Raw genomic sequence first — 27,995 nt, forward strand, 5'->3', positions numbered from 1 at the left:
TAAACCTTATAATAAACATCTTCTCCATGAATAACCATGACATATATATCACACCTACACAAGCTATTATATAATCCGGAGAGGAGGTGCAAGGATGATATAGGGGGAACTATTTGTCAATTCCCCATAGTCTGATGAGACCTGCAACTCCCTCCTCTGGAAAAAAGAATTTTTGAAAAACTCAGGGCACAGGTTTTAACCATGGTATGTGTAGATTATGGTAGCTCTCAGATAGTATGGAACCTTGGACCCACAGTTGCTATAATATCAGCATAGGGAGCACACTGAGTAAGCTCAATAGCCAGCTGTTTCTTTAGAACAAGGAAGCTGTAAAACTTGGCTGAAACTTGTTTCCGGTCATTGTTCTTACAGAGCTCCAAAAAACTGACAGAACTCACTCCTGATTTGTTGATGTACTGTATAGAAAAAAGAAATTGAAAACTATACTTAGGTCAGTTTAACTGCTAATAAAACAAGTTCCCATGGTGTTGGAACCAACGTACTGATTTTACTGATTTTAAACATTTTTGCACAGGAGTAAATATTTACAGGATTGAGGCCTTAAGATGGTTTCTTATCTGTAAGTTTTAATGTATGTAATTTTCCTAAAGTTCTTTATAAATTTTACAGTGTTGCCAACTCTTGCAATTTTATCACAAGTCTCACGATATTTTGTGTTTTCTTAACACCCCCCCCCCGCCCTTCTGGAATCAAGAGATTGCATGGGAATCTAAGCTTTCATTTTAAACAAAATTCTAGCCTTTGTGGTTGTGCAGAAATGCTTGAAAAGATAAAGCAAGTGCATCCTAACAGGCCAAAAAGCAAAAGGCACAGAAAAAGAACCTAACATTTATTTTAAAATCTCATCATTTTGGGGGGTCTGAGTCATGGTTTTTGGATGGTTGGAGTTGGCAATACTGTTGATGATACAAGATGCAATGTATCCCATAAAAATCTACTTAGGCCTTGATCCTGCAAAATGTTACATGTATATTTACAGTATAAGTCATTAGTTCCATTTAATTCAATGGGACTACTAAGATCCATAAAAACAATCACATGTGTAAGGCTTTGCAGAACTGCCAGTCCTTATGTTATAATTTACTGTGGCTTTTACTATTTTCCCTTCTAAGTACAGCAAATATCATTAAAAATACAGTAAAGTCTACCACAACTTGCTAAATGTTTGTGTGATTTTTGTAAATGGCCATGTGTGTGACTGTGTAAACATACACACATGTATCACACTGGATATGTGCGTACACACACACACACATCTCTCACAAAAACTATGTTAAAAGAAGATTATTAAGGTTGCAAAATCAAGCACTCCAACATTAGGAAATGCTAGAAGGTTGCCTGTACTCCCCCCTTGTATGTTTGCATTATGATACATTCTTTAATTATATGATCACTTATTTTTTTCACAGAATCCCTGCCTCATTCAGTGCACAGTATAGTCTATGCTCAACTAATACACAGCTATTCAATATTTTGTTTTCTCCTAATTGTTCAATGTGTGGCCCATGCCTTATTTACCATACATTATTCAAACCTTGTTCTGAAAAGAAAATTATTAATTTTCTCATGAGTTTTTCTATAGTACTCATCACTATAGCATCAAGAGAGTAAGGCTTTATAAGGGGGTCTTGCCTCCGTACCACTTCAGTTCCTTCCACTGCTAACCCAGAGAAACCATAATAAGACTTTGAGAAAGAGAGGATGGTGGGTGTGAACTGTGAATATGCAGTCATCTCACAGAACTCTGGTTACAAGGCAGTAGCCTTCATTTCTTCTTTGAGTAGATCTGCATATTCCCAATTATGTGCAGTGCTGAAAATTCAGAAGGTTGGAACAGAGTCCTAATTAAATAATGACTGAAGCACTGACTCCAGGAGCGGCGGAAGCTCTCTCAAAGGAGGGGGGGCACCAGCATCCGAACCGTAACCCCGCCTCCTGCGCCACCCCTTCTCCCCGAGACCCTGCCCCCACTCCGCCTCTTCTCCCAAGGCCACCATATGTAGGTTCAATATGGATGCCATGCAATCCACCAGGTAGTAGAACTGAAGAGTATCCTGAGAAGGGCAAGAAGCAGAAAGCACATCCACATGCTCATCAGTTGACATCAGTTCATCAGGTGACATCAAAGTCAGTATTCATTTGTTCTTGTTCAAAAAGAGGAGCTATCTTCTCATCCTTCTCTTTGACAGTGTATCAGGTACCCTTGCCTGAGCTGCCAATGGATCTGGTGCAACCAGATCCAATAATTGCTGAGACACTGGATCCTTATTAGATGAAACATCACCTCTCCATTCATAAGGAGGAGGATTCAGAAATTCCTGCAGTGCAATGCAATGGGGCCATGGAGACTAGGACTGCCAATCTCTCCAACAGATGAAATCTGGAAACACACCATAGGAGTAGAAGCAAAGAAGTGAGGGAGCCCAGGCTGAGGAGGCATGAACTGGGATGAATCAGGTGTCTTAATTCTTTCTTTCCTCCCCTAAATGAGGATACTACCTCAGAACCACTGTGGATCATACCAGAGACAACAATGGAACCAGAAGTCAAAGAGAAATAAAAGGTGAGAAAGATCTGCCAGAGGATCTTGCAGGAGTCTTAGGAAGAGGATGCATTGATGGATCTGGAGAAAGACTATCTCCTCTGCTCTTCTCTTTCCAGATGAAGAAGACATTGACCATGGAATGGATGACACCCATCTCTTCTTCATCATCCTCTGCCTCTCAGTTGGGTCAGATGAGTGATGAGAAGCAGGAAGGTGCACATCAGACACCACTGTAAAAGTCCTCTTCAGCTCTGAGGAGAATCTCTGAACAGAAGCAGAGGATGGAGCCTGTCCCACAAACTTAAGTACCAGATCCAGGTACGAAGTTGAACCCAGAACCACCTAGGGTTTCAGAATCAGAAGCACAGACGCCATGTCAGACTTGGATGGAGCTGATAAATCTGATGTACAGAATCTGGCATTGCTAACACTGGCTGTCTTCTCCCTTGTCTTCTTCCTCAGAACAGGTAAGGCTGGAGCCAACCATGTGGCTCCAGGATCCTCAGCAGGAAGATGGCCTTGTAACACCAGTGGTGCCTTCGAAGCCTTGACATCTTTAACAGAAGGATCCAGAGACCAAACTATTGAAGATCCCAATGTCCTGGGAACCTTTAAGCAGCTTAGTCTTGCTGGAGGAAACCGCAGGATCTGAAATTGACCTCTTAGGCTTCAGATCCGATGACCATCTAGAACCAGAGGATTTAGCAGCTAAAGCCTCCATAATCAGAAGCACCTTCAGTCTATTCTATCTGTCTTTGCAGGCTCTGGGCATGAAATCCTGGCAAATGGAAAATCCAGAAGGAGAATTACCTTCAACCCAGCACTTCAGACAACTAATGTGATCATCCAATGATGGGAAGACAGCTGAGCACAAAGCACATCTCTTAAATCCCAGCTTCTTCTTCTTCTACTGTTCCGCCATATCATGGAACCGAACCTACCAACTCTCCTTAACTATCTACACTTATTACTTAACTACACTGCACACTAATAACAACAACTAAAACTATCAAAGGCACTATCAAAGGAGGAAAATCCCTGGATCTGAATGGACTGGAATGGTTCACTTCTGTTTGCTGCAGCAACTGAGGTGGTAGAGTGCAGTGCCCCCTTATATAGTCTTGCCCTCAGAACATTCAAAAGCATTGAGGGGAAGGCTGGTGTGTGTGTGTGTGTGTGTGTGTGTGTGTGTGTGTGTGTGTGTGTGTGTGTGTGTGTGTGTGTGTGTGTGTGTGTGTGTGTGTGTGTGTGTGTGTGTGAACATGCGCTCTAATAGGCAGTGCTTGGAGAAGGTTCTACTGTTAGGTGCCACCAGGTGGGGCAATATTCATAAGTGGGAATATGCAGAGCCATTTGAAGAACTATTAATTCTTTACCTCAATCTCTCAGACCCAGTCTCCCCACAGCCATCTCCCAGGCCCGGTCTCATCTCTCTGTTTCCCATTCCTCCCAGGCTCCCACACCAACTGCCTGGCACAGTCATCTGACCCACTCCCAGATCTGGTTTATGTCCCCTCTACATTCAAAACAGACAGCTGTCTCCTCAGTGGTGCCTCAGTGCCAGCCTGGGGGCAGGGGAGAGAAGGAGGGCACCAAGAGCACAGAGAGCCAGTCTCCCCACTCTCACTTCTGATGCCTGGCCCACAGCAGTCCAGACCTGTAATTTCAGGGAAGTCCTGCTCAGTCCTGGGCTGGAGAATGCCAGATTCTATATGAACCTTCTGAGTTTTTAGCTGTGAAGCTCTACTAACCAATTGTTGCAATTGTTCAAAGGCTTACAATTTGGCCAAATTTGGCAGATTTTCACAGAGAAGGCAAACAGCACATCCCTGACATAAAGGCAAAAGCTGCTATCAAGTTTCAAGATCCTGCTCTAAAGCATATGGGCATAAAAGCATCTTAAAATAAAGGTCATCAGAATTCTTTTAATATGGGCAAAACAATGTATGTTTCCCAAACATCGTTCTGAGAAATGTCTGAATCATTTGGGCTGAAATTGTCCAAAAAATTTAGCCTGATACAGACACCCAGCATGTAAAACCTTAGCTTGAACAGTTTGGCAAATTTTGGCAAAGTTACGAGCAATTGAAAATAGGGTCTTACAATGGGAAGTGTCAGACAACCTTAATAATAGGCAGTGCTACCAGACCCACCAATAATAAAATCATGGTCCAGTGTTAAAGTAAACTTCAGAGTGAGAAATCAAGTACTCCAAAGTTAGAAAATTCTAAAAATTCCAAAAACAGTGCAGGATTTGCCATTATACAAAGCATTCTGAAGCCTGAGAGTATCTAGGTCAACACACAATAAAACATGGTTGTAACACACATGAAACTCTTACAGAGACCAGTTGCACATGTAATGTATCAACGAATAGCAAGTGCTTGTACATTACATTTTGTGGTTCAATCCAAGTCAATAGCTGATTTAAAAAGCATCTAATGGCTAAATCCAACATCATACCCGTAAAGTGTTCAATATTTGAAGAGTTCTTTTGCTCCATCTTCTTTCTTCACTGTCTTGATCATTCCTCACCATCTCCTGTATAGGAGGTTAATACAAGCATTAGATGTAACTTATAAAAAAAATCACATGCCAAAATGTTAAAAATTGGACAAGTATTTTAGCTCACTCTTTTAAATTTCAAAAGTTATTTACCTTCCTACCTGGTAAACTTCACTTTTTAAGGCTGCAATTTTTTTTTATGTGGCCCGTGTGTTATCTATTTTGACAATGCCTAACCACACCAGAGCTGTATTAAGGGTGAAGTTGGGTATTTTGGTAGTTGCGTAGGGGACAGTTGGGGCTTTTGGCATGTGTGGAGTACTAGGCTGTAAGGAATTGTAAAAACATTAGATAGATATTGTTACTCAGATGGGATTGTTTAACAGCATTTTACTTACTATGCTAGTAAAGAGCCTTTTAATTATTTTGCTACTGTTCATGGGCCAATCTGGCATTTAAAATGTTATCTCTGTATTTTGGAGTTAATGACCTATTAAGACGAATGGGGCACTTCACACCACTCATAGCTACTATTTCAAGCTGCCTGCAGACTCAAGTTTAAACTTGGTGCAAGTTTTTAAGATTTTTTTCACAACCATTAAGGTCAGAAACTTTTTCTAAATGAAAGCTTACATTCTGCAGCAAGGAGTTGATTCAAGGCAAATTCCACAATGCTTGAATGGTGGAATACATGGGGCCTTGATTACCAAACCAGGATTTCATATTCGTACAAATTTTGGCACCCACAGAAAAAACTTGACAAACATGAATTCTACATTTTTAAAATAAATAACTTCTGTATTAATTTTTACTTTCAGTTTTGGAAGAATATTGTTTTTCTTGGCTTCGTCCTCTCCTTACAGAAAGTAGTATGTACTACCAGTCTTTAATATCTCAGTATTTTTAACAGTAACTAATTTTCCCACCCCATAGGCAAGGCACAGACTTGTGTTCTGCAAGAGTGATTGCAATGCCTTCACAATCTCCACTGGAGAGTTGCAACTACCAGATTCATAGTCAGTGTATATGCACAGACTCTGCCCCAGCTTGTTCCCAACCCTCACCTGCACAGACTATTCAGTCTCCCTCTTTGGTACACAAAGGACATAGAGGTCCCGCTGTGTGATAGCAAGACCACACCTTTATACAGTGCACTATAGCATGACTTAAAACGGAGCAGAATGTATTGTGGAACCCACCACATTGGTGTAAATATAAACTCTACGTTATAGCAAAAACCTCAAATTAAAACTAACAAAACAAAGACATTTTCTAGTTTTGCTAAGGACACTAAAAGACTGTATAATGTCCAGGCTGATGTTACTAAATATCAAGGAGATCTGAAATCCTATCCTTGATACAAATGGCCATTAACATGTATCTTTTTCAGCACACTTAAATAATAATTAGGTTCAATTTATAAGTAGTTTATAAAGAGTTAATAAGTGAATAGCTATTTTAATAAATGGTTAATAAATTGGTATTGTATCCAACAAGTTTGCTTATAAACATGGTTTATAACCATTCATAAGGCATTTTACTAATGTACTTAAAACATCTATAACACAAACTACTCATGTCTGTAACATACTTAGTAAATAATTAATAGATGTTATAACTCTCTGTAAATAGAAACTTAATATAAAGCATGGCTAATAAATACATGCATTTGTCCTTTTACATTTAATTGAAGGTGCTTACTATAGCCTCATTCATTTTATCAGCATCTTCATTTCTGCCATTCTGTAATGCCAACACAAATGAATCATCAGTAATAGTTCTCTCAGTTTCTGTATGAGCTGACTCTCCCAGGTAACTTGACTCTTCTATTCTCAACATCTCTATATTAACAAGAAAACAAAGTTTAAAATGAAGTTACACTGAATCTCAAAAATCAACCACCATTAACACCAAATGATCATGGATTATAAGAATCAAAATGAGTCCTGAGCAGGAGCTGCGTACTCAATGGTACTTTGGGACAAAAAACTAGTGGAAGAGTTTTCTTGGAAGCATTTAAAGACAGACCTTTCACTTGCAGGAAAACTGTGCAAATTTTACAAAATAAATGACTGGTTAAGAAACAGACTTATTTACCATGGAATAAACACTGTTTTCCACTGCAAGTATAGTTCTCTCAACACATCCCACAGTGCAATTCAGCAAGTGACAATATAACATTCTACTCAATGTAAAGTATAATGCTAGTAGTCACATTCTCAAATTAATAAAGGAGGAGGAGTAAATAAGAAAAGGGACCAATTCCGGCACTGGAATAAAAGGTGCATTTTCTATTGTTTTCTCTGAACTCATTTATGCCAGGGTTGAAATTGATCTAAGTTATACTAGTGCCAAAAAGAGGCAGGATGGCTGTATATGCTTGGCGAGCTAGTCTGTGGTCTGTAAACACTTCTGTACACACTTCCTTTTGCTTGTTTGGTTACCATGAGTAAGTAGACTTAGCAAGCAGCCATCATGCAGAGGTGGATTAATGTCTTTGTGATATCGGCTGGGTATGACATGCTGTTTATTCACTACCATTAGGCAAACATTAAAGTATGCCTATAAATTTTTATAATTATGCCATGAGGCTGCTCAAAATGAACTGGGTGAATCTGGGTCTGAAAATCTTTTTTAAAAGAAACTGAGTACACTGCTAAGTACTGAGGAAGAATAATTGTGGATATAGAGGTATCCTAATCTATTCCTCTACCTAACTTCTTGACAACATTACAGATTGTTTTCTCTAGATGACTTGAGAATCAAAAATGAGTGGAACACCTGTAATCAAGAGTTTCTGGAAGAAACATGTCTCTTTCTGGATGTTCCACAAAGTCTCAGTCATCCAGAATAGAAAAGACCTAAATACCTGTTTTGGGACAGTGGGCTATTATTCATCAATCTCAGAATAAAATGAAAGCCTTGTTTGGTTTCAGTGGTTTCCCAGATAAAGAGACCCTCACCAACCTAACAAATGTACTATGCCTCTTATTCTTAAGCATTTTTTAAGCAGGGCATTGAAGTATTTACAAAGCAAAATATGTATTTCTTCTTTATAACTAATTAGGGCTGTCAAGCGATTACAAAATTAATTGTAATTAATCACACTGTTAAACAATAATAGAATACCATTTATTTAAATATTTTTGGATGTTTTCTACATTTTCAAATATATTGATTTCAATTACAACACAGAATACAAAGTGTACAGTGCTCACTTTATATTTATTTTTTATTACAAATATTTGCACTGTAAAAAACAAAATAAATTGTATATTCCTGTTCACCTAATGTAAGTACTGTAGTGTAATCTTCTTTATCATGAAAGTTGAACTTACATATGTAGAATTATATACAAAAAAATAACTGCACTCAAAAATAAAACAGTGTGAAACTTTAGAGCTCACAAGTCCACTCGGTCCTACTTCAACCAATCGCTCAGACAAACAAGTTTGTTTACATCTGCAGGAGATAATGCTGCCCGCTTCTTGTTTACAACATCACCTGAAAGTGAGAACAGGCATTCCCATGGCACTGTTGTAACTGGCATCGCAAGATATTTACGTGCCAGATGCACTAAAGATTCATATGTCCCTTCATGCTTCAACCACCATTCCAGAAGACATGCGTCTGTGAAGATGATGGGTTCTGCTTGATAACAATCCAAAGCAGTGCAGATCGATGCATGTTCATTTTTATTATCTGAGTCAGATGCCACCAGCAGAAGGTTGATTTTCTTTTTTGGTGGTTTGGATTCTGTAGTTTCCACATTGGAGTGTTGCTTTTTTAAGACTTCTGAAAGCATGCTCCACACCTTATCCCTCTCAGATTTTGGAAGGCATTTCAGAGTCTTAAACCTTTGGTTGAGTGCTGTAGCTATTTTTAGAAATCTCACATTGGTACCTTCTTTGCGTTTTGTCAAATCTGCAGTGACAGTGTTCTTAAAATGAACAACATGTGCTGGGTCATCATCCGAGACTGCTATAACATGAAATATATGGCAGAATGCAGGTAAAATAGAATAAGAAACACAATTCTCCCCCAAGGAGTTCAGTCACAAATTTAATTAAAACACTATTTTTTTAATGAACATCATCAGCATAGAAGCATGCCCTCTGGAATGGCAGCTGAAGCATGAAGGGGCATATAAATGTTTAGCATATATAGCATGTAAATACCTTGCAATGCTGGCTACAAAAGTGCCATGCAAATGCCTGTTCTTACTTTCAGGTGACGTTTTAAATAAGAAGCAGGCAGCAGTATCTCCCATAAATGTAAGCAAACTTGTTTGTCTTAGTGATTGGCTGAACAAGAAGTAGGACTGAGTGAAGTTGTATGCTCTAAAGTTTTACATTGTTTTGTTTTTGAATGCAGTTATGTAACAAAAAAAATCTACGTTTGTAAGTTACACTTTCACAATAGAGATTACTCTACAGTACTTGTATGAGGTGAATTGAAAAATGCTTTATTTTGTTTGTCATCTTTACAGTGCAAATATTTTGTAATAAAAACTAATATAAAGTGAGTACTGTACACTTTGTATTCTGTGTTGTAATAGAAATCAATATATTTGAAAATGTAGAAAAACACCCAAAATATTTAATACATTTCAATTGGTATTCTATTAACAGTGTGATTAATTGCAATTAATATTTTAATCACAGTTAATTTTTTGAGTTAATCACGTGAGTTAACTGAGGTTAATCAATAGCCCTATAATTAATATAATTGCTGTAACAAATTGGTTAAGTGGGTAACCAGTTTTCTTAAGCTTTAAACTTTCTTGCCTTTCTGGTTTGTGCAGTGATGCACGTTGAATGTTTTGTGTCTGAAACACTAAATAAAATGTGCGAGTTTAAAAAAAATATTTTCTGGGGGTTAAATAATAAAATCAATTGGGACAAGCAGAATTATAAAAATCTGACCTGTAGTCTCTTTCTCTTGTCTTGTTTCTTCAGTTTCAGACTCTGTCTGTATACCTTTTCTTCCAGTCTTAAAGCCATGATACTTAAAGCAATTTGCAAACAACTATAAAAACAAAAATTTGTTTCTTTTTTATATTTCTAGAATGTAACTTCAGATTAATAACTAAAAACAAAATATAACAGAAAATACAAGGAAATGATGGACAGTTACTGTATATTAATTGCTTTGATCCAGAATTTAGACTCATTGACTCAGACCCTGTTAACAAATTTTGCAGAGATTCTCTAAATAAGGGGTTCTCAAACTTCATTGCACTGTGATCCCCTTCTGACAACAAAAATTGCTACACGACCCTAAGGGTGGGGTGGAGTAGGGGATAAAGCCAAAGTCTGAGGGCTTCAGCCCCAGGCAGGAGGCCTGTAACCTGAGCCCAACTGCCCAGGTTTGAAGCCTTCAGGCTTCGGTCCCAGATGGTGGGGACTGGGCTTCAGCTTCAGCCCCTGGCCTCAGCAAGTCTAAGCCAGCCCTGGTGACCCCATTAAAATGGGGTCGCAACACACTTGAGGATCCCAAGCCACAGTTTGAGAACCGCTGTTCTAAGTGAGAAAGTGGCAAAGCTAACATTGGGCTGGATCATCTCTCTCTACCCACAGGAGATGGATAAGGGAAAGAAAAATCTGTGAAGTTATTCACATGGGAGTTTCTCTCATATAGTTGTGGAGCCATGATTTGTCTCCATGTGGAATAGGGTGTGGCTCTGTCCCTAAAACCTTGCAGATCTGCAGGATCTGTATGGATCCAAAGGATTAACAAGAGGTTAAGGTCATCTGAATGGACGCCTGTGCCTCAATACCTGCCCTTGCACTCCAGTGTCCTCTTCCAGAAGTTCCCCTGGAACACTCTTAAAGGAGGGGTGACCCACTAAAGAGGTGCCCCATATAAAAGGTAATAGAGCCTACATAATCTCTGTGGGGCCAGTAGGGGGACACTATATGCTTCCTTTTGCCTTACTCCCACCCAAGTTGGGCTCTCCCAGCAGTCTTCACCCCATCATGGACCCTGAACCTACAGAAGGCTATCTGGAAGATCCCTGAAATCATGGGAGAGGGAGCAGGGAACAGTGCCAAAAAGCAACTGATATCTCCCTCTTGTGGAAAAGAGGTGAGGATCCATGCCTGGAAGGTCCTTCCATGCATGATTTGACCTATTTTTCCAGCCAATATCCTTCAGCATAATGAGAAGACAGTGTTCAAGAGATTCTTATCTTGTAATGAGCTAAGAGATGTAGACATGGCTGGATACAAAGATATGTTTTAGGTCAGGGGTTCTCAAACGGGGGGGCAGAACCCCTCAGGGGGTCACGAGGTTATTACATAAGGGGTCATGAGCTGTCAGCCTCTACCCCAAGCCCCGCTTTGCCTCCAGCATTTATAATGGTGTTAAATATATTAAAAAGTGTTTTTAATTTATAAGCGGGGGGGGGGTCACACTCAGAGACTTGCTATATGAAAGGGGTCACCGGTAAAAAAATTTGAGAGCCACTGTTTTAAGTCAATGGCACACTAGCAAGCGCGTTATTATCAAAAAAAAGATGTAGTACAGTGTCTTATTGCAATTAACCAATGAAGGCTTTTACTTAAAATGAAAAATTAAAAACACAAGTTGAGATTTTGAAAGCAGTGCAGGGGATTTTGCTACACAAAGACCTGTATCTAAATTAGAGTGACCAGACAGCAAATGTGAAAAATCGGGATGGGGTGGGGGGTAATAGGAGCCTATATAAGAAAAAGACCCAAAAATCGGGACTGTCCCTTTAAAATCAGGACATCTGGTCACCCTAATCTAAATCCCCCACACTGCTTTGAGAATATTAATCATTATATTTCATGCAGCTAGCCTCAGTGGTTTCAATTGCCTTCCTCTAAAATAGTTTATAAAAGGGAAAATTAAAAAACATTTGAAATAAAAATATAAACACAGGTATAACACAGGCTGCTGGTTTAAACATACACACTGTTGTTCAGGATTCACAACATACTTCTTCCTTCTGCTTTGCTTCAATGTTTATCTGACAGAAGTCTTCTTGTGATAATGTTCTATTTCAATTACTTTAGTCCCATTATACTGAAAAACTGAAGTCTTTTGTCTAACAGTTGATGGACCAAGATAGTGACAGCTGTTCACTATACCATTATTGAATAGCTGAATTCTGACTGGCTTAGAGAAATGACTTGTGTGCTTCCAATAAGAGCTTAAAATACAGTTTTGTCTTTTTTTAAGGTATGTTCTACTTGTAACCAGATGAAGTTTTGTTTTAAATCAATAAATAAGTAGCCACCACCAGTAATCTGATTAGCTGCCACGATTTCCATTTGGTGCAACTGAAAACATGTTTCAGAAACTAAAATTAATGAAATGACAATTTCAGTAAAACTGGACATGTCCACAGATATTTCAAACAATTTTAACACCATTTCTCTGTAAGACCTCTTGTCTTGTAAGACTGTTAGAATGTTCTTTCTGACATAAGGCCCTTACTACAATAGTATAGGATCAGGTCAAGTCACATATTTTTGCTCAAGCTGATCTTATTTGGCTCTACGAATTTAAAGGTTAGTAATTCTTTTTCTTTGAATTCATTGTTCAAAACTAGGACTTCCTAGAATATAATTCCTACTCAGTTAGATTATATTAATAAAAAATAATCATAATACATTTGTATTTACTTGGCAGCCTGAAGACCTCAGAACACAAACAAAAAACAAAAAAGCACTTTGAAATCTACAGATGGAAGGCACTATATAATATTTTTATTATTATTATAACAAGCAATAATTGAAGAAGGTCAACATGGTCTAGTACTAATTACAGAGCAATAAATCAGAAAAATAATAATGTACCAGTGTACAATCAACTAAGTGCTTATATGTGAAATCACAAACATATGCTCACATTTCTATGCCCTCTTGTTCTAGTTCCTGGAATTTTGAAGATTCAGGGCCTGAATTCTAGAGATGGCAGACTTTTCAGTAGAAGGAAATACTAGTGGATACAAACATAGTCATCAGATGTCCAATATCCAAATTTCTCTATAATTAGATAAGGTTCAATTATTAATATTTACACTGGCAGTTTATTGGACACACAGTTACTTGTGCCCACAAAATGAAACCTGTAAAATTAGAGACCATCTCTGATAATCAGGTCCTAAATATGCAACAATCCCATCATGTATAGGGTAATGTTGTAACAGCATACAAAGGCATAAACCTTTACCATTTGTAGCTCAGCATTAATCAAAGGCTGTGTAGTATGGGACAGAAGTTTATCCACTCCTCCTGACTTCTTCCACATCATCAACTTTCTTGTGGGGGGTGCAAGATCCAACATAGTAAGAATATCCGTGCAGTTGCTAAGCTGTTTGTAAATAGTACTGCTGCTGAGCTCCTTCACTACATCAACAAGCAACTTCCTCTTTCTTTTAAAGCTCCTTCTCCCTATGACAACTAAGCATAAGAAACATTCACAAACAGAGACGTTTATCTCTTTTTCTGATGGACATTTGTCTATTACTGTACTAGAGGTGTTGGGTATCACACCTGAAGTAAATGATGCTATTCAAATTGCATTATTTTTTCTACATTTTCATTGTTCAGCATGTTGGTGTCAACATCTGAACAGAAGCTCTCCCCTATTCATAGTTCTGGTGACAGCATATGCTATAACAAGAGTGTGGAATGGGGAGGGGCTGGCTTGTGATCTTCTTAATGCAGAGATTTGGATATTAGGCCATCCTGACATTGCTGACCTTTCCCTTGTGGCCATTTCCCTCACTTTACTCCCAGTCCTCAATTCTCTTCGTAAAACATTTTCCTGCAGCAACTTAGAGGGCATTTTGTTTATTGCACGTGTACTGGTAACTCTCCTTAAGAGGCCAAAAGTATCACCTTCATCTCCCACACCCTCACATCCTGAGGTCAATCTTTCAGCTAAAAAAAAAAAAAGTGTCAATATGGCAACCACCAGCCAAACAATAAGGGACATTTTGACTCCAGTTTAGAATATTTTCCTCTAATTTCTTGTTGAATTATGAACATATGCAAACAAGTTCTGATGCTTTAAAACTTAATCATGAATATAATAGTTGGAATAAAAAGGTTAGGCTGGAAATAGTTTAGAAAAAAGTAGAGTGAACTGGAGAATTACATTGACAATGAGGGGACCTTTTCACCAGAAGTTTTCAGAAAGACAGCCTCTTCATTTTATTGGGAATTCTATATACTCTCAAGTTCAAATACCCCTAAGTGCAGGAAGATTTATAAATATTGTAGTCAAAAAGCTGTCAAGTAATGGTTTATTTAAGTAAGAGGACATCATTAAGTGTGTGAGAGACAGGTATTATACCTTGAAAGCTAGTACAGTCCACCAACAGAAGTTGGTCCAATAAAAATATTCTCTCACCTCCCTTGTCTCTCAGGCAGTTTACTGAGAAGTTAGCCAGGCCAAGAATTGCAAACGTCCTTAAAAAAGTAGTATTTTAGGATTAATGTCTGGTTTTGTCAGCTTTAACCCTTTAAGATGTTGAATGAGGAGATAGACACCAACACATGGAGAAACACATCTATGGTATGCATGGATCTCAATAATCATTTGGCAGGAAGGTTTGAAAATGTAAGCATTCTAAGGTTTAGTTTCAATATGAATGGTGTGGGTGTTTATTTCATAACATTCTTTTCCGCTGTATCATTTTATGTATTTGATAACACCCACAAATGTACCACATAAGTTGGCCACTGGATGAAACAAATTACACTTTCATTTCTTGTATCTCCAAGGACTGATGATGTCTCTTTGAGCCATCCAATTTTAATCTTCTTGAATAAACTAACTTTGAACACCTGTTAATCACAGTAATGAGGAAAAATTTTCCTTTTTCAATATCTTAGGGAAATCTTTATGTTTAAGTAAAATTAAGACTATGAAACAAAGCAAACCCTGAAAATTCACGCTGGAATCTGAAAGTCAATGTTGGTTCTTTCTGGCCACAACTCGCCCACAAAGATTCTGCATCTGGAACTGAGTTAACAATTCTGTTGATGGTATATGAGCCAGAATATAATATAGTTCGCTCTCCTATAGCAGTATTGGTTTTGCATTGCTAACAGGAGTGAAAAATAATAAAACTTATTTTAGTAAGTGGAGAGGACTGTGAATAAACATTGAGAATGGATCAGTTGATATAAGAAAATGCTCTTTTTGCATAGTCACTTTTCAGAACAGAACTGAACTTTGACAGCAGGAACAGATGAAATGTAAGTAAATAAAAATAATCTCTGATACAAATATCATTAGTAATAATGAGTGAGGAGAGTAAAGCAAATAATATAACTAGAATAATTTTATATAACATGCTTTTCAGGGTTTTTGCATGTAGCAGGAATTGTAATATTTGCACCTAACAGGAAACTGATTGAACTCTGACCTGTAGCATCAACTGGCTCAAGTGTAAATCCTTCTTTTTTATTTGTCAACAGCGTAGTTTCACTCATCTGGTGGCTTTCTTCTGGATGCATTGAACCTACATAGCTGAAATTCACTGTAAAACACACATCCCACAATCCAATAAAAATATTTTAATTAATTCATTTGGTAGTAAAACACAAATATTAGAGTTAGAAAAATGAGTGTAAGTCTTAAGGTACAATAGAATTTTTTTTCTTCCTGAAACTAATTTCTAAAATATTTTAATACAAATATTTTCCACTTCTGCAGTTTCTTTCATCATAGGAACATAGGACTGGAAGAGACCTCCTGGGTCATCAATTCTAGTCCCCATCTATCACAGGCAACTCCATCAGATAAACTCATACATAAATTTATCAAGCTCCATCATAAATCTAGATATCGTTTTTTCCCAAGTACACCTACTGGAAGGCTGTTTCAGAACCTCACTCATTTGATGGTTAGAAACCTGCTTCTGATTTTCTGCATAAATTTATTTATAGCAGTTTATACTCATTTCCTCTTGTGCCAACACTGTCTTTTAGCTTAAATAGCTTTTCTCCTTTCCTAATGTTTACTCTCTTGATGTATTTATAAAGAACAGTCATATTCCCTCTCATCCAAGGAGCCGATATCAAACTAAACCTCACAACATCTTCTGAGATAGAAAAGGGTATAATGTAAAAACATGTTTCTATCAACGTCGAGTTACAGACACAGAATTCCAAGAATTAATTATACCTGAAAGGGGAACAAAGTATAAAAGAAAAAAGTAAAACAGAATCCAAGACAGTAATAAAGCAAAGGATATGATTCTGATCACATAATGCCTGCACAACACTAGTTTTATACATTAACAAATTAGTGAGGTACTGATTTAGGTAATCAGAAGGAACAGAAACACTACAAACTCACCCACTCCATTATCATCAGGAAGCTCCTGTGACAAAGGAACTTCTTCATCCATATCAAGAATGTCATAAATTAGGCTATTTTGCTCAGTCCTCAGCAGATTTTCTTGAAAACAAAATGCATAATTTTATTCACTCTAAGCTTTAGTGATAATAAAACAAATGACACAGACAAACGTTACTATTTAAATATCAGTCTTGCGTCTAAAGCAAGAGACTGACTTAAACAAGTTTGAAGATTTAGAATTAAAGCTTTCTTAATACTAAACAATGTGTATAAAGGAGAGAATTAGACTTAATTTTGAATTTTCTGCCTTTTACCTGTGAAAGTATGATCTTTAATGTTGTTTAAAAATAGTTTTATATATAACTTCTTTATTCTAAAAAACAAACAAACCCCCATACCTGTTCTAGCTTATATACAATGGCAATCACCAAAAGCTAAATATATACATTTCAAAATTAAAACTAATCTGTACATTATCATATTTTACAATACCCTATGGTATATCAACTACATTAATACAAATATAAATTTACATCTCAAATAAAAAGCTATTAAGTAAATTATAGGTGACCTGGTCAACAGGGTAGACATATATAAAATGTTTTAAAATAGCATTATTTATGCAATAGGCCAGCAGAATCCATTAAAATGGATTATTTAGAAAGAATTGTATAGAGCTCAATCCTGCAAGATGCTGTGCATCTCCTGCAAAATCAATGGGCGCTCAGGGTGTTTGGCTAATCAGAAGAGGTGTGCAGCACCTTGCCAATGAGGCCCCAGCACTTATACAGAGTGCTTTATAATTAGTAAAATTCTATGTGAAAATGTCAACACCGATTAACTCATATTACAAATTAATCACTTACTAGACAGCTGTTTGTAAACAAACTATTTTGAAATAAATAAGCAGAAAACAACACCATACTGTGGTAAAATTTAACAGACCACATACAAAGTGTACTTAGCTGCTCTTGCTATTATGAGGAGGATGAAATTAAAAAAAAATTTATAATATTTTATTTGTCAAAAAAAAAATTCAGTTTAAGTGGGCATCTATGTTTCTGCATCTATGTTTCCCCCCTGAAAGTTAAAAACAATACTTTTTTCTTTTTCCAGCACTTAAAAAAAAAAAGGGTGCATACCAACTTTTATACAAGCTTTTTTTAAATAGTTTCATTAAAATAAATGGGTTTGTATGTAAATTCTAAAACCATTGATTATAGCTGTTTACAGTGCTGGTCCTTCAAAACTGCAGGCATAATGACACACTTGACTTGCCATTAATTTCCAAATATTTCTTTTGAGAAAAGCATTTTGTTGTAGTACAAAAGGAAAGGCTGTAGTTCTAAAATGTTTTTGCATGGCTACAGATGCAAAAAACAAAAGCTGAGGAAAATGTACTTAAACCCGTTTTAAGCATAAATTTCAAATGACGATTTACTTACGATGTTTTATTATGGAAGCACCACTTGCAGTGACATAGGGCATGGCTACACTTGCCGGTGTAGAGCACTGTGAGTTAAACCCTTCGGGGAGCACAGTAGGGAAAGCGCTGCAGTCTGTCCACACTGACAGCTGCTTGCGCACTGGCATGGCCACATTTGCGGCACTTGCAGTGGCATTGGGAGCGGTGCATTATGGACAGGTATCCCAGTATGCAAGTGACTGCCATGTGCTTTACAAATGGGGAGTAGGGTGGAGTGTGACAGGGAGTGTGTTGTGCGTATGTGGGGGGAGAGAAAGTGGGTTTTTGGGGGATGAGAGCATATCAGCATGCTGTCTTGTAAGTTCAGACAGCAGACCTCCCCCTCCCCGCGCATCTCTCTCTTACACACAGCATTCCGGGCTGCCAGAAATGGAGCTTTCAAACAGTATATCCGCATTCCTACCAAAACAATGACAACAGCGGCCACTTGACTTAAGGGGGTTATGGGACATTTCCAGAGGCCGATCAGAGCACAGTAATGCAACACCTCGTCCACACTGGTGCCGCAGCACTCCAGTGGGGACGCAGCAAACGTTATTCTACTCACCAAGGTGGAATACCAGCAGTGCTGTAGCCACAGAGTCAGAGCACTCTACATGCCTTGCCAATGTGCACAAGGAGTGAACTAGGGCACCTGGGGCTCCTTTATTGTGCTGTAACTCGCAATGTAGCCAAGCCCATAGTAAAGGCAGAGCTGAGTTTTGCACTTAAAGCAGCGACTTAAGTGCTTTGTTAGGTATGAAGATACAGCATATCTTTCTCAAAACTGTTGTACTTACTCTTTGGGAATAGAATTAATTTTCTCAGAATTTACAAGTAAATTGTTAATTTGACTGAGTTAAAATTAATTAAAAAAAGAGATCCTCTAAAAATGTGGCATACAATGTAGGGCTGTTTAATTGTCCTGAATGAACTTAATAACAGAATAATACAAATGATTCGGACTTTATTTACAGTTAAAACTCACTCCAGACTACATCTGAAGACTTTATTTTTTAGAATTAATGGTAATTTCTCCCTGTTTATTCTTTATAGCTGAACGTTTCTCCCCAGCAAGAGGCTAACAAATAACATTCCATTACAATGAATTCTGTCTAGAACTGCCCTCTTTCAAAATGGTTGCCATCCCATTTTTCTCAAGACAACTCAGGACATAACTTGTCCACTGTTAGGTGATCATTTTGAGAAGGTCACCTATATCCCATTGTTCTCAATGGCAGTGTGGCCATACGGGGGCTCTTAACAAAAAAATTGAGTGGCTTCACTCTTAATGGAAACAGTGGAAAGTAGCTGTCATTTTTAAATGGAGTATATTGACTGAGGGAAGACATGGCCTCAGTCCTTCTGAGAACAATGGACTATTGACACCATTTTGCAAATTCTATATAAGTTTCACTGAAGAAGATTCTTATATACAAGCTTGTGCTGATGGAGAGACTTTCATTGGTTAAAAAAAATGACAAAAAGTGACAATTAATGCTAAACATTTATTTTCAAAAGCAAACTGTTGCACCAGATCTACTAAACAGAGGACAGAAGGGGGAAGCCAGAGATATAGTGCAGGAGGATCAGTGGGGAAGGGGAAAACTGGTTTGTGTGCACACATATGCATGTGCTGGGAAATGTGGGGTGAAGGAGAGTGGGCCAAACAGGTGACACAATGAGGTGAATAAAGAAAAAAACCTAATGTATTTTAAAATATCATTTTAATCGAATCTGGAACCCAAAACATTAAAATGCTTTAATCAAAATCATATGGTTATTGCTTGGTGTCACAAAAGGGGCAGAGTTAAGATTGTCTGAATGCCTTAACTGTGCATTTCCATATCTTAACACGTTTGAATTTCTTTTAAGTTTAACTTTAACTCTCAGTTTCCTGGTTTTATAATGCCTGATTGTGGGATAATTGGAACATTCCTGTAATGTATTTTACCCTAAATTGCTGATATGTACTCTCAAGCTTAATTTCATTTTAATTGAGTTTTTATCTCGGATTATATAAATGAGCTCAGATTATTATTAAGTAGCAAAAAACTAAAAGTGCAAAAGGAAACACGTAGTAAATTACAGAAAAAATGTTTTCAAATGCAAGTTCTATTTTTATTTACATTTTGTGTGGGGTTTTTACTGTAAAAATACTTTGGATAGAACTGATTGGATTGTGTTAATCTATGACAAACCATACCAATCATATCCCCAGGAACATCTTCGTCTCCAAAACCATCGAGCTTGAATCCATGTGTGTCGTCACATAGTATAGATTTGTCTCCAGTGGTGCTCACTGAGCTGTGATCAGGCAAGAGACTATTAGTACTCATTAGTATGCCATCACTGAAGAAGCTATGTCCTCTTAGTATTTCAGTTTCCTCACCTGAACAAACATATATAATTACTGACAATGCCTTCTAACAATACAGATAAAATACATATATGTCAATTTCCTCAGAACTTTATAAAATTCTCAAAATGAGGTTGCATTACAGAACAAACAATTTAAGCTAATTCAGTAAAAACACAAAATATCTTAGGCTAGGTCTACACTGTGCACCGTACAGTGGCACAGCTGTGCTACTGTAAGGTGCGCAGTGTAGCCACCCTTTGTCAGCAGGAGAGCTCTCTCCTGCGGACAAAATAAAACCACCCCCAATGAGTCAGGTGTGTTTGTTTTTTTCACACTCCGGCCCACAGAAGTTTTACCAATGAAAGTGCAGTATAGACATAGCCTTTAGGCTTGATTCTCCTTTACATTAAGGCCTCTTTACATTCCTCTAGCAGAGGAGCGGTTGTATTAGCTGCTCAAATGTGATCAGCACTCAGGCTTTAATCTATATTCTCTGATGGGCCAGCCAACTCAAGTGAGAGATTTGTGTGTGTGGACGGAACTTGAGTTGGGGTTAGGTAAGAAGTGAAGTTAACTTTGCAGTGAACACAAGCCTAAATTGCATATATTATGTTTACACTCACTTAAAGGGGCATCAGCATAAATGAGAATTACGCCCATTAGGTTTTAAGTCACTTAGAGCCTATTTCAAAGCCCACTTTAGCCAACAGGTGGATTTTCACTGACTTCAGTGGTGTTTGGCTCAAGCCCAAAGAGAATAAGGAGACTCAGTAATTACAACAAGCAAACAAATCCTTCATATGAGTAAAAATAAGCTTTATGAGCTTGTATACAGTAATTAAATCTTAAAATGCAATTTTATAAATCATTAATAATGTAAATGCATTTGCTTATGAAGTACAATTCTAATAATTTAGAAAAAATGGTGGTAAAAATCCTTACAAATTTTTCAAATTCTAATTTATTGGCTGTTCTCACCAAAATTCCCATCACCGGGAAGCACAGTCATTCTGTGATCTTCTGAAAGTGTGATGTCTTCAGGTCTGCTCTGATTCAAAGTAAAGTGTTCAGCAACATCAATGGCACTAATGAAAAAGGTAAAGATACAAAAAACAACATGAATTGAAACTCATTGGCCATGTTGCTGCAAGGCAAAAAAGCTTGTAACCAAAGGGCCCTCAAACTTCATATGTTTTCCTTTAAAGACAAAAAGCAATAAATTACTACTTTTTAAGGCTCCAAAACATCCCAGCTGATGTCAACTCTTGTTCAGGGAGAAAGGCAATCTCCCAGGCAGCCAGAACTCAAACTACTTAGGGCTTTATTGATTAAAATTGACACTTCTAATTGCATCTAGACGCTAAAAGGAAGACAGCATAGCTACTGGAAAATAGATGCTATATATTCCCTACATCTGATACCTCGAAGGAAACAGGCAGTTGCCTTCTGTACTTGCTGAAGCTTCTAGGTAATCTTCACAGAAGTTTGCACAGCACATTAAATAATCTAGTCACAAAGTCACAGAGGTACAATGACTGTGGTAAAATCCACGCTGGAGAGAAAAGCATTTAGGGAATATCTTCACGACCAACGTTAAAGCACTGCCGCGGCGGCGCTTTAATATGGCAGTGTAATTGTGGCACCAGCACTGGGAGACAGCTCTCCCAGCCCTGTAAAAACCCACCCCCATGAGGGGACTAGTTACCAGCGCTGGGAGTGCAGCTGCCAGTGCTGGTGCACTGTCTAAACTGCCTACACTGCTACTTTACAGCACTGACTCTTGCATTGCTCTGGGGGGTGTTTTTTCACATCCCTGAGCGAGAAAGTTTCAGTGCTGTAAAGTGGCAATGTAGACAAGGCCTTAGATTAATGCACGGAGGCTACTGGCTACTGACACTACCTCCAACTACGGGAGCAATTTGTAATCAGGATATATCCCTTTACTGCAAACCTGCTTGACGGGGGAAAACATCATCCCTATGACGTTCTACAAAAACTTATTTTTGCCTACCAACCACACCTTCATCTTGTCCAACTTCAGCTTCTATCAATATTTTCACATACAAGTCCCATTTTCTGCCAGATACAATGTCACATAATGGACTCCTCAATATAGCATATCATCTGTAAATTAAACCCTATAAACTCCTTAGGTAATTTGAAAAAGGGAGCTCCATCATTGTTCCTCACACAGTGGCACATTGTATTACTTTATTGGACTGAAAACAATTATGTATTATTTATCTGCAAACTACAGGTTTTCTGAAGTTAAATTTTTAACAAAAAATAGCAAAGACTTTCAGATCCAAAATAACTAAATTTATTGAGATGTAAAAGGAAAATGTTTGTGAAGATGCACTATGCTTTGGCTCTGACCCCCACTAAAGTCCATCAAAAACAAATGTTTTAGTTCTCAGCTCTTAACTTTTGAAATGTCAGAATGCTGCCTCCCATAGCCTACCAACCCTCAGGGAGCAAAAGACAAGAATTTTAAATTTAATTTTAGATCACACCAGTGAAGGACTTCTATGCCATGGATCCAGGCTACCCTGTTCTTACAGCAGAATGAAATTTAGGTTACTTGGGCTGCCTCCTCTGGAGCACAACAGTTCAACTTTTCTGTCTCTAGTATTCATTCAAATAAATTAAATGAAAAACTTCTAAAGCCTACGCTGAAACAATTACGTCATTGAAAAGGTTTGTGTTCATAAAATGAGATTGGAAGAACTGTACCAATACATAATTCTATGGCCTAGAATATAGCAGCATTGGGTTATCAAATTCAAATAACTGGAATGACTGTACCACCTGCATGCTGAGTAAGGGTCAGATAATAAGCAAGAACATACATTTTTACCTCTGAGAAAATGAGGCCAGACAAAATATAAAAAGAGTTGAGAAACATTTACTTCAAGTCAGGTAGCTGTGTGTCAAATTCAGGAAATTCTTCAGGCAATGTAATGGAATTATAAGCAGCTTCAAAGCTCTCTTCTGGAAGATCAACAAGTCCTAAAAGAAATGCAAAACATAACAAAATGAGCTGTGATAAGGAGTCATGTTCTCACAAGTGTTTACAATAAGACTGTTAATCTATCAAGGAATTATGTTGCCATCATAAACTAAGTTTGCCGTTGTCGCTAGGACCCCAAAATGGAACTTAAATCTTTAATTTATGTACATTTCAGAGGCATACTATTTATTGGCATACATACAAATGTATGGTGCCATTGAAAAATGCTAGAGGTTCTGAAATGCTATCAATCTACTGGAACTACTAATTAATAGCTGTTCAAAGATCATGGAAAATTTTGGCCACTAACAACAACTGGGGCCAAGTATACACTAGGAAATTAGGTTGACATAACTACATTGCTCAGGATGTGAAAAATCCACACCCTGAGCAATGCAGTGAAACTGACCTAATCCCCTGAGTAGACAATGCTAAATTGACAGGAGAATTCTCCTGTTGACATAGCTACCACTTTGCGAGGAGGTGGACCACCTGCACCGATGGGAGAAGCATCTCCCATTGGCATAAGTAATGTCTTCACTGAAGTACTGCAGCTGTACCGGTGCAATGGTTTATGTGACGGGATCCCTGGAGTGTAGTTTGGGATTGTGGGACCATGGTGCCCCCCTTAACTCTCCAACCTGGGCTGTATCTCACGATGCTTTGCTAGTGACAAGCAGCAAACCCCTCCAGGTGCCATTATCAGGGCCGGCTTTAGGACGTGCGGGGCCCAATTTGAACAGTTTTAATGGGGTCCTGGCAGGGATGACTTTAAAAAAAATGTAAAAAAAAACGACATGTGGGGCTTGTACTCACTGAGCAATGCTCCAAGTCTTCAGCAGCAGGGAGTCAAGGCTCTGGGCTGGGGATGAGGGGTTTGGGGTGCAGGAAGGAGTTCTGGGTTTGGAGGGGGGCTCAGGGCTGAGGCAGGGGATTGGGTCGTGGGGTTAGGGCATGGGCTTATCTCGGGTGGCGCCCAGTCAGCGGCACATCAGGATTGCTAAGGCAGGCTTCCTGACAGTCCTGGCACCGTGGACTGCACTGCACCCTGAAAGTGGCCAGCCGCAGGTCCAGCTCCTAGGTGGAGGCATGCAAGTGGCTCCACGCAGCTCTCGCCCGCAGGCATTTGCCCCACCATCTCCCATTGGCTGGGAACCAGTCAATGGGAGTGCAGAGCTGGTGCTCTGGGTGGGGGCGGTGCGCGGAGCCCTGTGGCCCCCCCACCTAGGAGCCAGACCTGCTGCTGGCCACTTCCGGGGCACAGCACAGTGTCAGAACAGGTAAAGACTTGCCTGCCTTAGCTGGGCAGCACCGCTGATGGGACTTAATGGCCCAGTCGGCGGTGCTTACCAGAGCCACCGTGACCCAGTTCTGGGCCGTGACCCGCAGTTTGAAAACCACTGCCTTAGTCCATGTGCTTGAAGAACGTAAGTCCAGGCATGTATGGCGGTCATTGTTGAGTCACCAGGCAAGGTTGGTTGAGCAATTCCCCTGTTGTGGCCTTGTTCAAGTGAGTAATTGAATTGTAACTCCCTTGCTGGACAATGGCTGTTGATGGTTGTTTGACACCTGCCCAGGCGTTGGTTAGCAACCTTGTCCTTGACTCTGGGGATCTAATATCTAGACAATTCCCCAACTCACAGAATATGTTAGTAACCACCATACAACACAGTCTCATTACTTCATATGCACTAATGATATACATATTTAGATAGAACAATGGATTTCAGCAGATCATAACCTTTCCCTTGATATATCACATGGCATGCTTTAGGAGAAATATCACAATTATATATAAATGACGACTATGGGGGCTAGAGGGCACTCCCCCGAGGTACAGAGTGTCACAGTTTAAGTGTAGACCTGTCCTAGACCATAAAAAGGTTAAATGCCTTGACAAAGATCATATAATTACTCAGTGCTAAGTTTGGGAATATAGCCTAAGTTCCTCTGTTCATAGTCCTCTGCTCTAACCATGAGACAATACTACCTCCCTATTAGGTGCCCAAAATAAAATGAAACTTAAACAGTTAAATCCATTTTAACTGAATTTGGTAGTCTCCATCCTGGTAGATCACAAAAGCACTAATAGAATTGGTTCTAACTGCCAGTGTCAGTAAAGAATTTGGTGGCCTCATTAGAAAGGACAAGGAATGAACTGACAATGCAGACAGAATTATCCTTTAACTCCTAGAGCTGGTTCCTCCAAGGCCACGACGGAGCCAAAAAGATCAAATTACATTCAAAATAACCATTAATTCTTTTTGTTAAGCACCAGGAACTCCAACTTCTGTTGAAATCAATAATGTATATCTGACTGGAATATCCCAAATGAAATTTACAGATGAGAAACTATAAAGGACATAGACAGACAAATGCAGAATTTGGTACATACCTGGACGAAATGCCATCTTCATTTTCACTAAAGCTTCACTGCAGTCTGCCAAGAGGTACTTTGCCTTCCTATGATAGATTCGCACCACTCCGAAAAGCAAGTGTCCTGAGGTGCGCAGAGCAATTTTAACCTTTAATAATTTTTTTAAATGGTTCAAGTATTAAAATTTGTGACAAAATCATTAAGACAAAATAATTTCAGTTATTATACAAAGCAAAAGGTGTACTACTGAAGTCTTGGAAAAATTTCTTTATCTGCTAGCTAAGTATAGAAAAGGAGCTCAATTAAACAATAAAACAACACAATATGTGTCATTCTGAGATATTCAGGCTAACACAGGGTTGGAGCTCAAGAGCTATTGTCACTTAAAAACACAATTCCTAGTGAATAGGGTACTGGACTAGGACTCAGAAGACTTCGGTTCTGGTCCTAGCTCTGCCACACTTGCTATGTGACCTCGGGCAACACGCTTCACCTCTATATTCTGGTCCCCGCCCACCCTCTGTCTGTCTTGTCTAGATTACAAGCTTTTCAAGACATGGGCTAGCCCTTACTATGCATTTGTACAGTGCCTCAAACTTGGGCCACAGTCTTGGTTGGAGTTTCTAAGAAGAATTTTTGAATAAATGTACCAGGAAACCAGGGATGCTGAAACAATTTTTATAGTGGGGGTGCTGAGAGTTATTGAACCCAACCGTAAACCCTGTATATAATGGAATCCACTTCAAGCCAGGGGGTGCAGTAGCACCCTCAGCTCCCCAAGTTCTGGCACCTATGCATGAAACCAGTGATACACCTGAGATACATCAATTTTATTTTCACCCTCTGGATGGACAGATGACAAACTCCCACATAGATTTCCACCGTAACTTCAACAACCACCGTGTACCCATTAAACTCTCTCTGGAACACTCCCACACTAGCATCAACTTTCTCAACACCATGATCGGCTTCAACAATGGAACCCTACAGACAATTATATACAAGAAATGCATGGATCACCATACCTACCTTCATAGATCTAGTAACCACTCCAAACACACCAATAAATTTGTTATCGACAGCCAGGCACTCAGATACCACAGAATATGCACTGAGGAGAAAGTCCGAGATATACACCTTAACACACTCAAAAACATCTTCACCAAAGAAGGACATTCCACCAGAGAAAAGGACCACATCATGGAATGGGCCACCCAAATACACCTGCTTCAATACAGAAATAAAGCCCCTTCCGACCGCACATCCCTAGTTGTCACCTACCACCTCACACTGGAACCCATATCAGATATCATCAAACAACAACTCATACTTGATGGGGATCCCACCCTGAAAGAAATCTTTCCTGAACCCCTTCTTCTGGCCTTCAGACAACACCTCACCTCTCCAAGCTCATCATCAGAAGCAAGCTCCCCACAGCTCAGGACCCAGCAACTCAGTGCGGCACCAGACACAACCAGAGCAACAGATGCAAAATCTGCAGACATATATACACTGCTACAATGATCAACAGCCCTGCAACTCATCTTTCAAGATTCATGGATCCCACACATACCTATCACAACATATGATGTAGCTCACTAGATGCCCCAACAACAACTATGTGGATGAAACAAGAACTCAAATGAAGTCTCACAGGAAAATGATAAAAGACAACACCACCATATAACCTGTGGGCGAACACATTTCACTAAGTGATCACTACACATCTGACCTCTCAGTCCTTGTCCTCAAAGGAAACCTGCACTGCACCTTCAAAACATGAGCCTGGAAGATTAAAGGCATAACTTTGATAGCCACTAAAAATCATGGGAACAGAGAGACTGAATTTATTGCTTATTACAACAATCTATGCCATTAACAACCCTCACACCAGCTACCTTCCTCCTCTTCCATTGCCCCACTTCACCTCAAAGAGTCCCTTGATATATGTTAACTACTTATGCTAAACAATCGGTTCCACGTTGTATTTAGCAGTGGCACGCTGAGTACTTTTCCCACACATGAAGAAGAGCTCTGTGTAAGCTGGGCTTGTCTCCTGCACCAACAGAAGTTGGTCCAATAAAAGATATTACGTTACCTACTTTGTCTCTCTGACTTCAAATATGGACCTTTACAATATTTGTTGATATATTCTTTTTCAAAAAAAACAAGGATCTACCTTTCGACAACTGGTCTTAAACATCTCAGTCAGTTACATACCTTTGGTGAAATTATCTTTTCAATAGTAGTCTCCAAATTGCATTCAAATATGTGAGTTTTTGTGAGCTTCTTCTCCCAGTGAGCGGCGAGCCATATTTTGGCCAATGGTCCACGCTTGTTCATAAACAAATGCATATAGAACAT

The 27,995-nt window shown here is 38.8% G+C and overlaps 1 protein-coding gene across 1 annotated transcript; it reads right to left on the minus strand.

Annotated features, from left to right (window-relative positions):
* Positions 1-227: 227 nt before the first annotated feature.
* Positions 228-27,995, minus strand: RAD21L1 (RAD21 cohesin complex component like 1). The gene is made up of 12 exons (XM_050918329.1): positions 27,852-27,995; positions 25,650-25,779; positions 23,154-23,253; positions 21,223-21,329; positions 20,089-20,274; positions 16,415-16,516; positions 15,480-15,593; positions 13,274-13,503; positions 9,997-10,099; positions 6,773-6,912; positions 5,030-5,107; positions 228-416 (listed from the first exon to the last, which is right to left on the minus strand). Exons 1-12 carry the CDS (start codon positions 27,993-27,995, stop codon positions 228-230), a joined length of 1,623 nt encoding a protein of 540 aa, XP_050774286.1.

The sequence above is a fragment of the Gopherus flavomarginatus genome, chromosome 11, assembly GCF_025201925.1.
Source record: "Gopherus flavomarginatus isolate rGopFla2 chromosome 11, rGopFla2.mat.asm, whole genome shotgun sequence".
NCBI classification, from domain to species: Eukaryota; Metazoa; Chordata; order Testudines; family Testudinidae; genus Gopherus; species Gopherus flavomarginatus.

Coding starts and splice junctions, on each gene's coding strand:
- RAD21L1 (XM_050918329.1), bottom strand. CDS start 27,995: ATGTTCTATATGCATTTGTTTATGAACAAGCGTGGACCATTGGCCAAA. Junction 25,780..27,851: donor AAAAGATAATTTCACCAAAG/GTATGTAACTGA, acceptor AAATTATTAAAG/GTTAAAATTGCTCTGCGCAC. Junction 417..5,029: donor AAATATTGAACACTTTACGG/GTATGATGTTGG, acceptor TTTTCTATACAG/TACATCAACAAATCAGGAGT.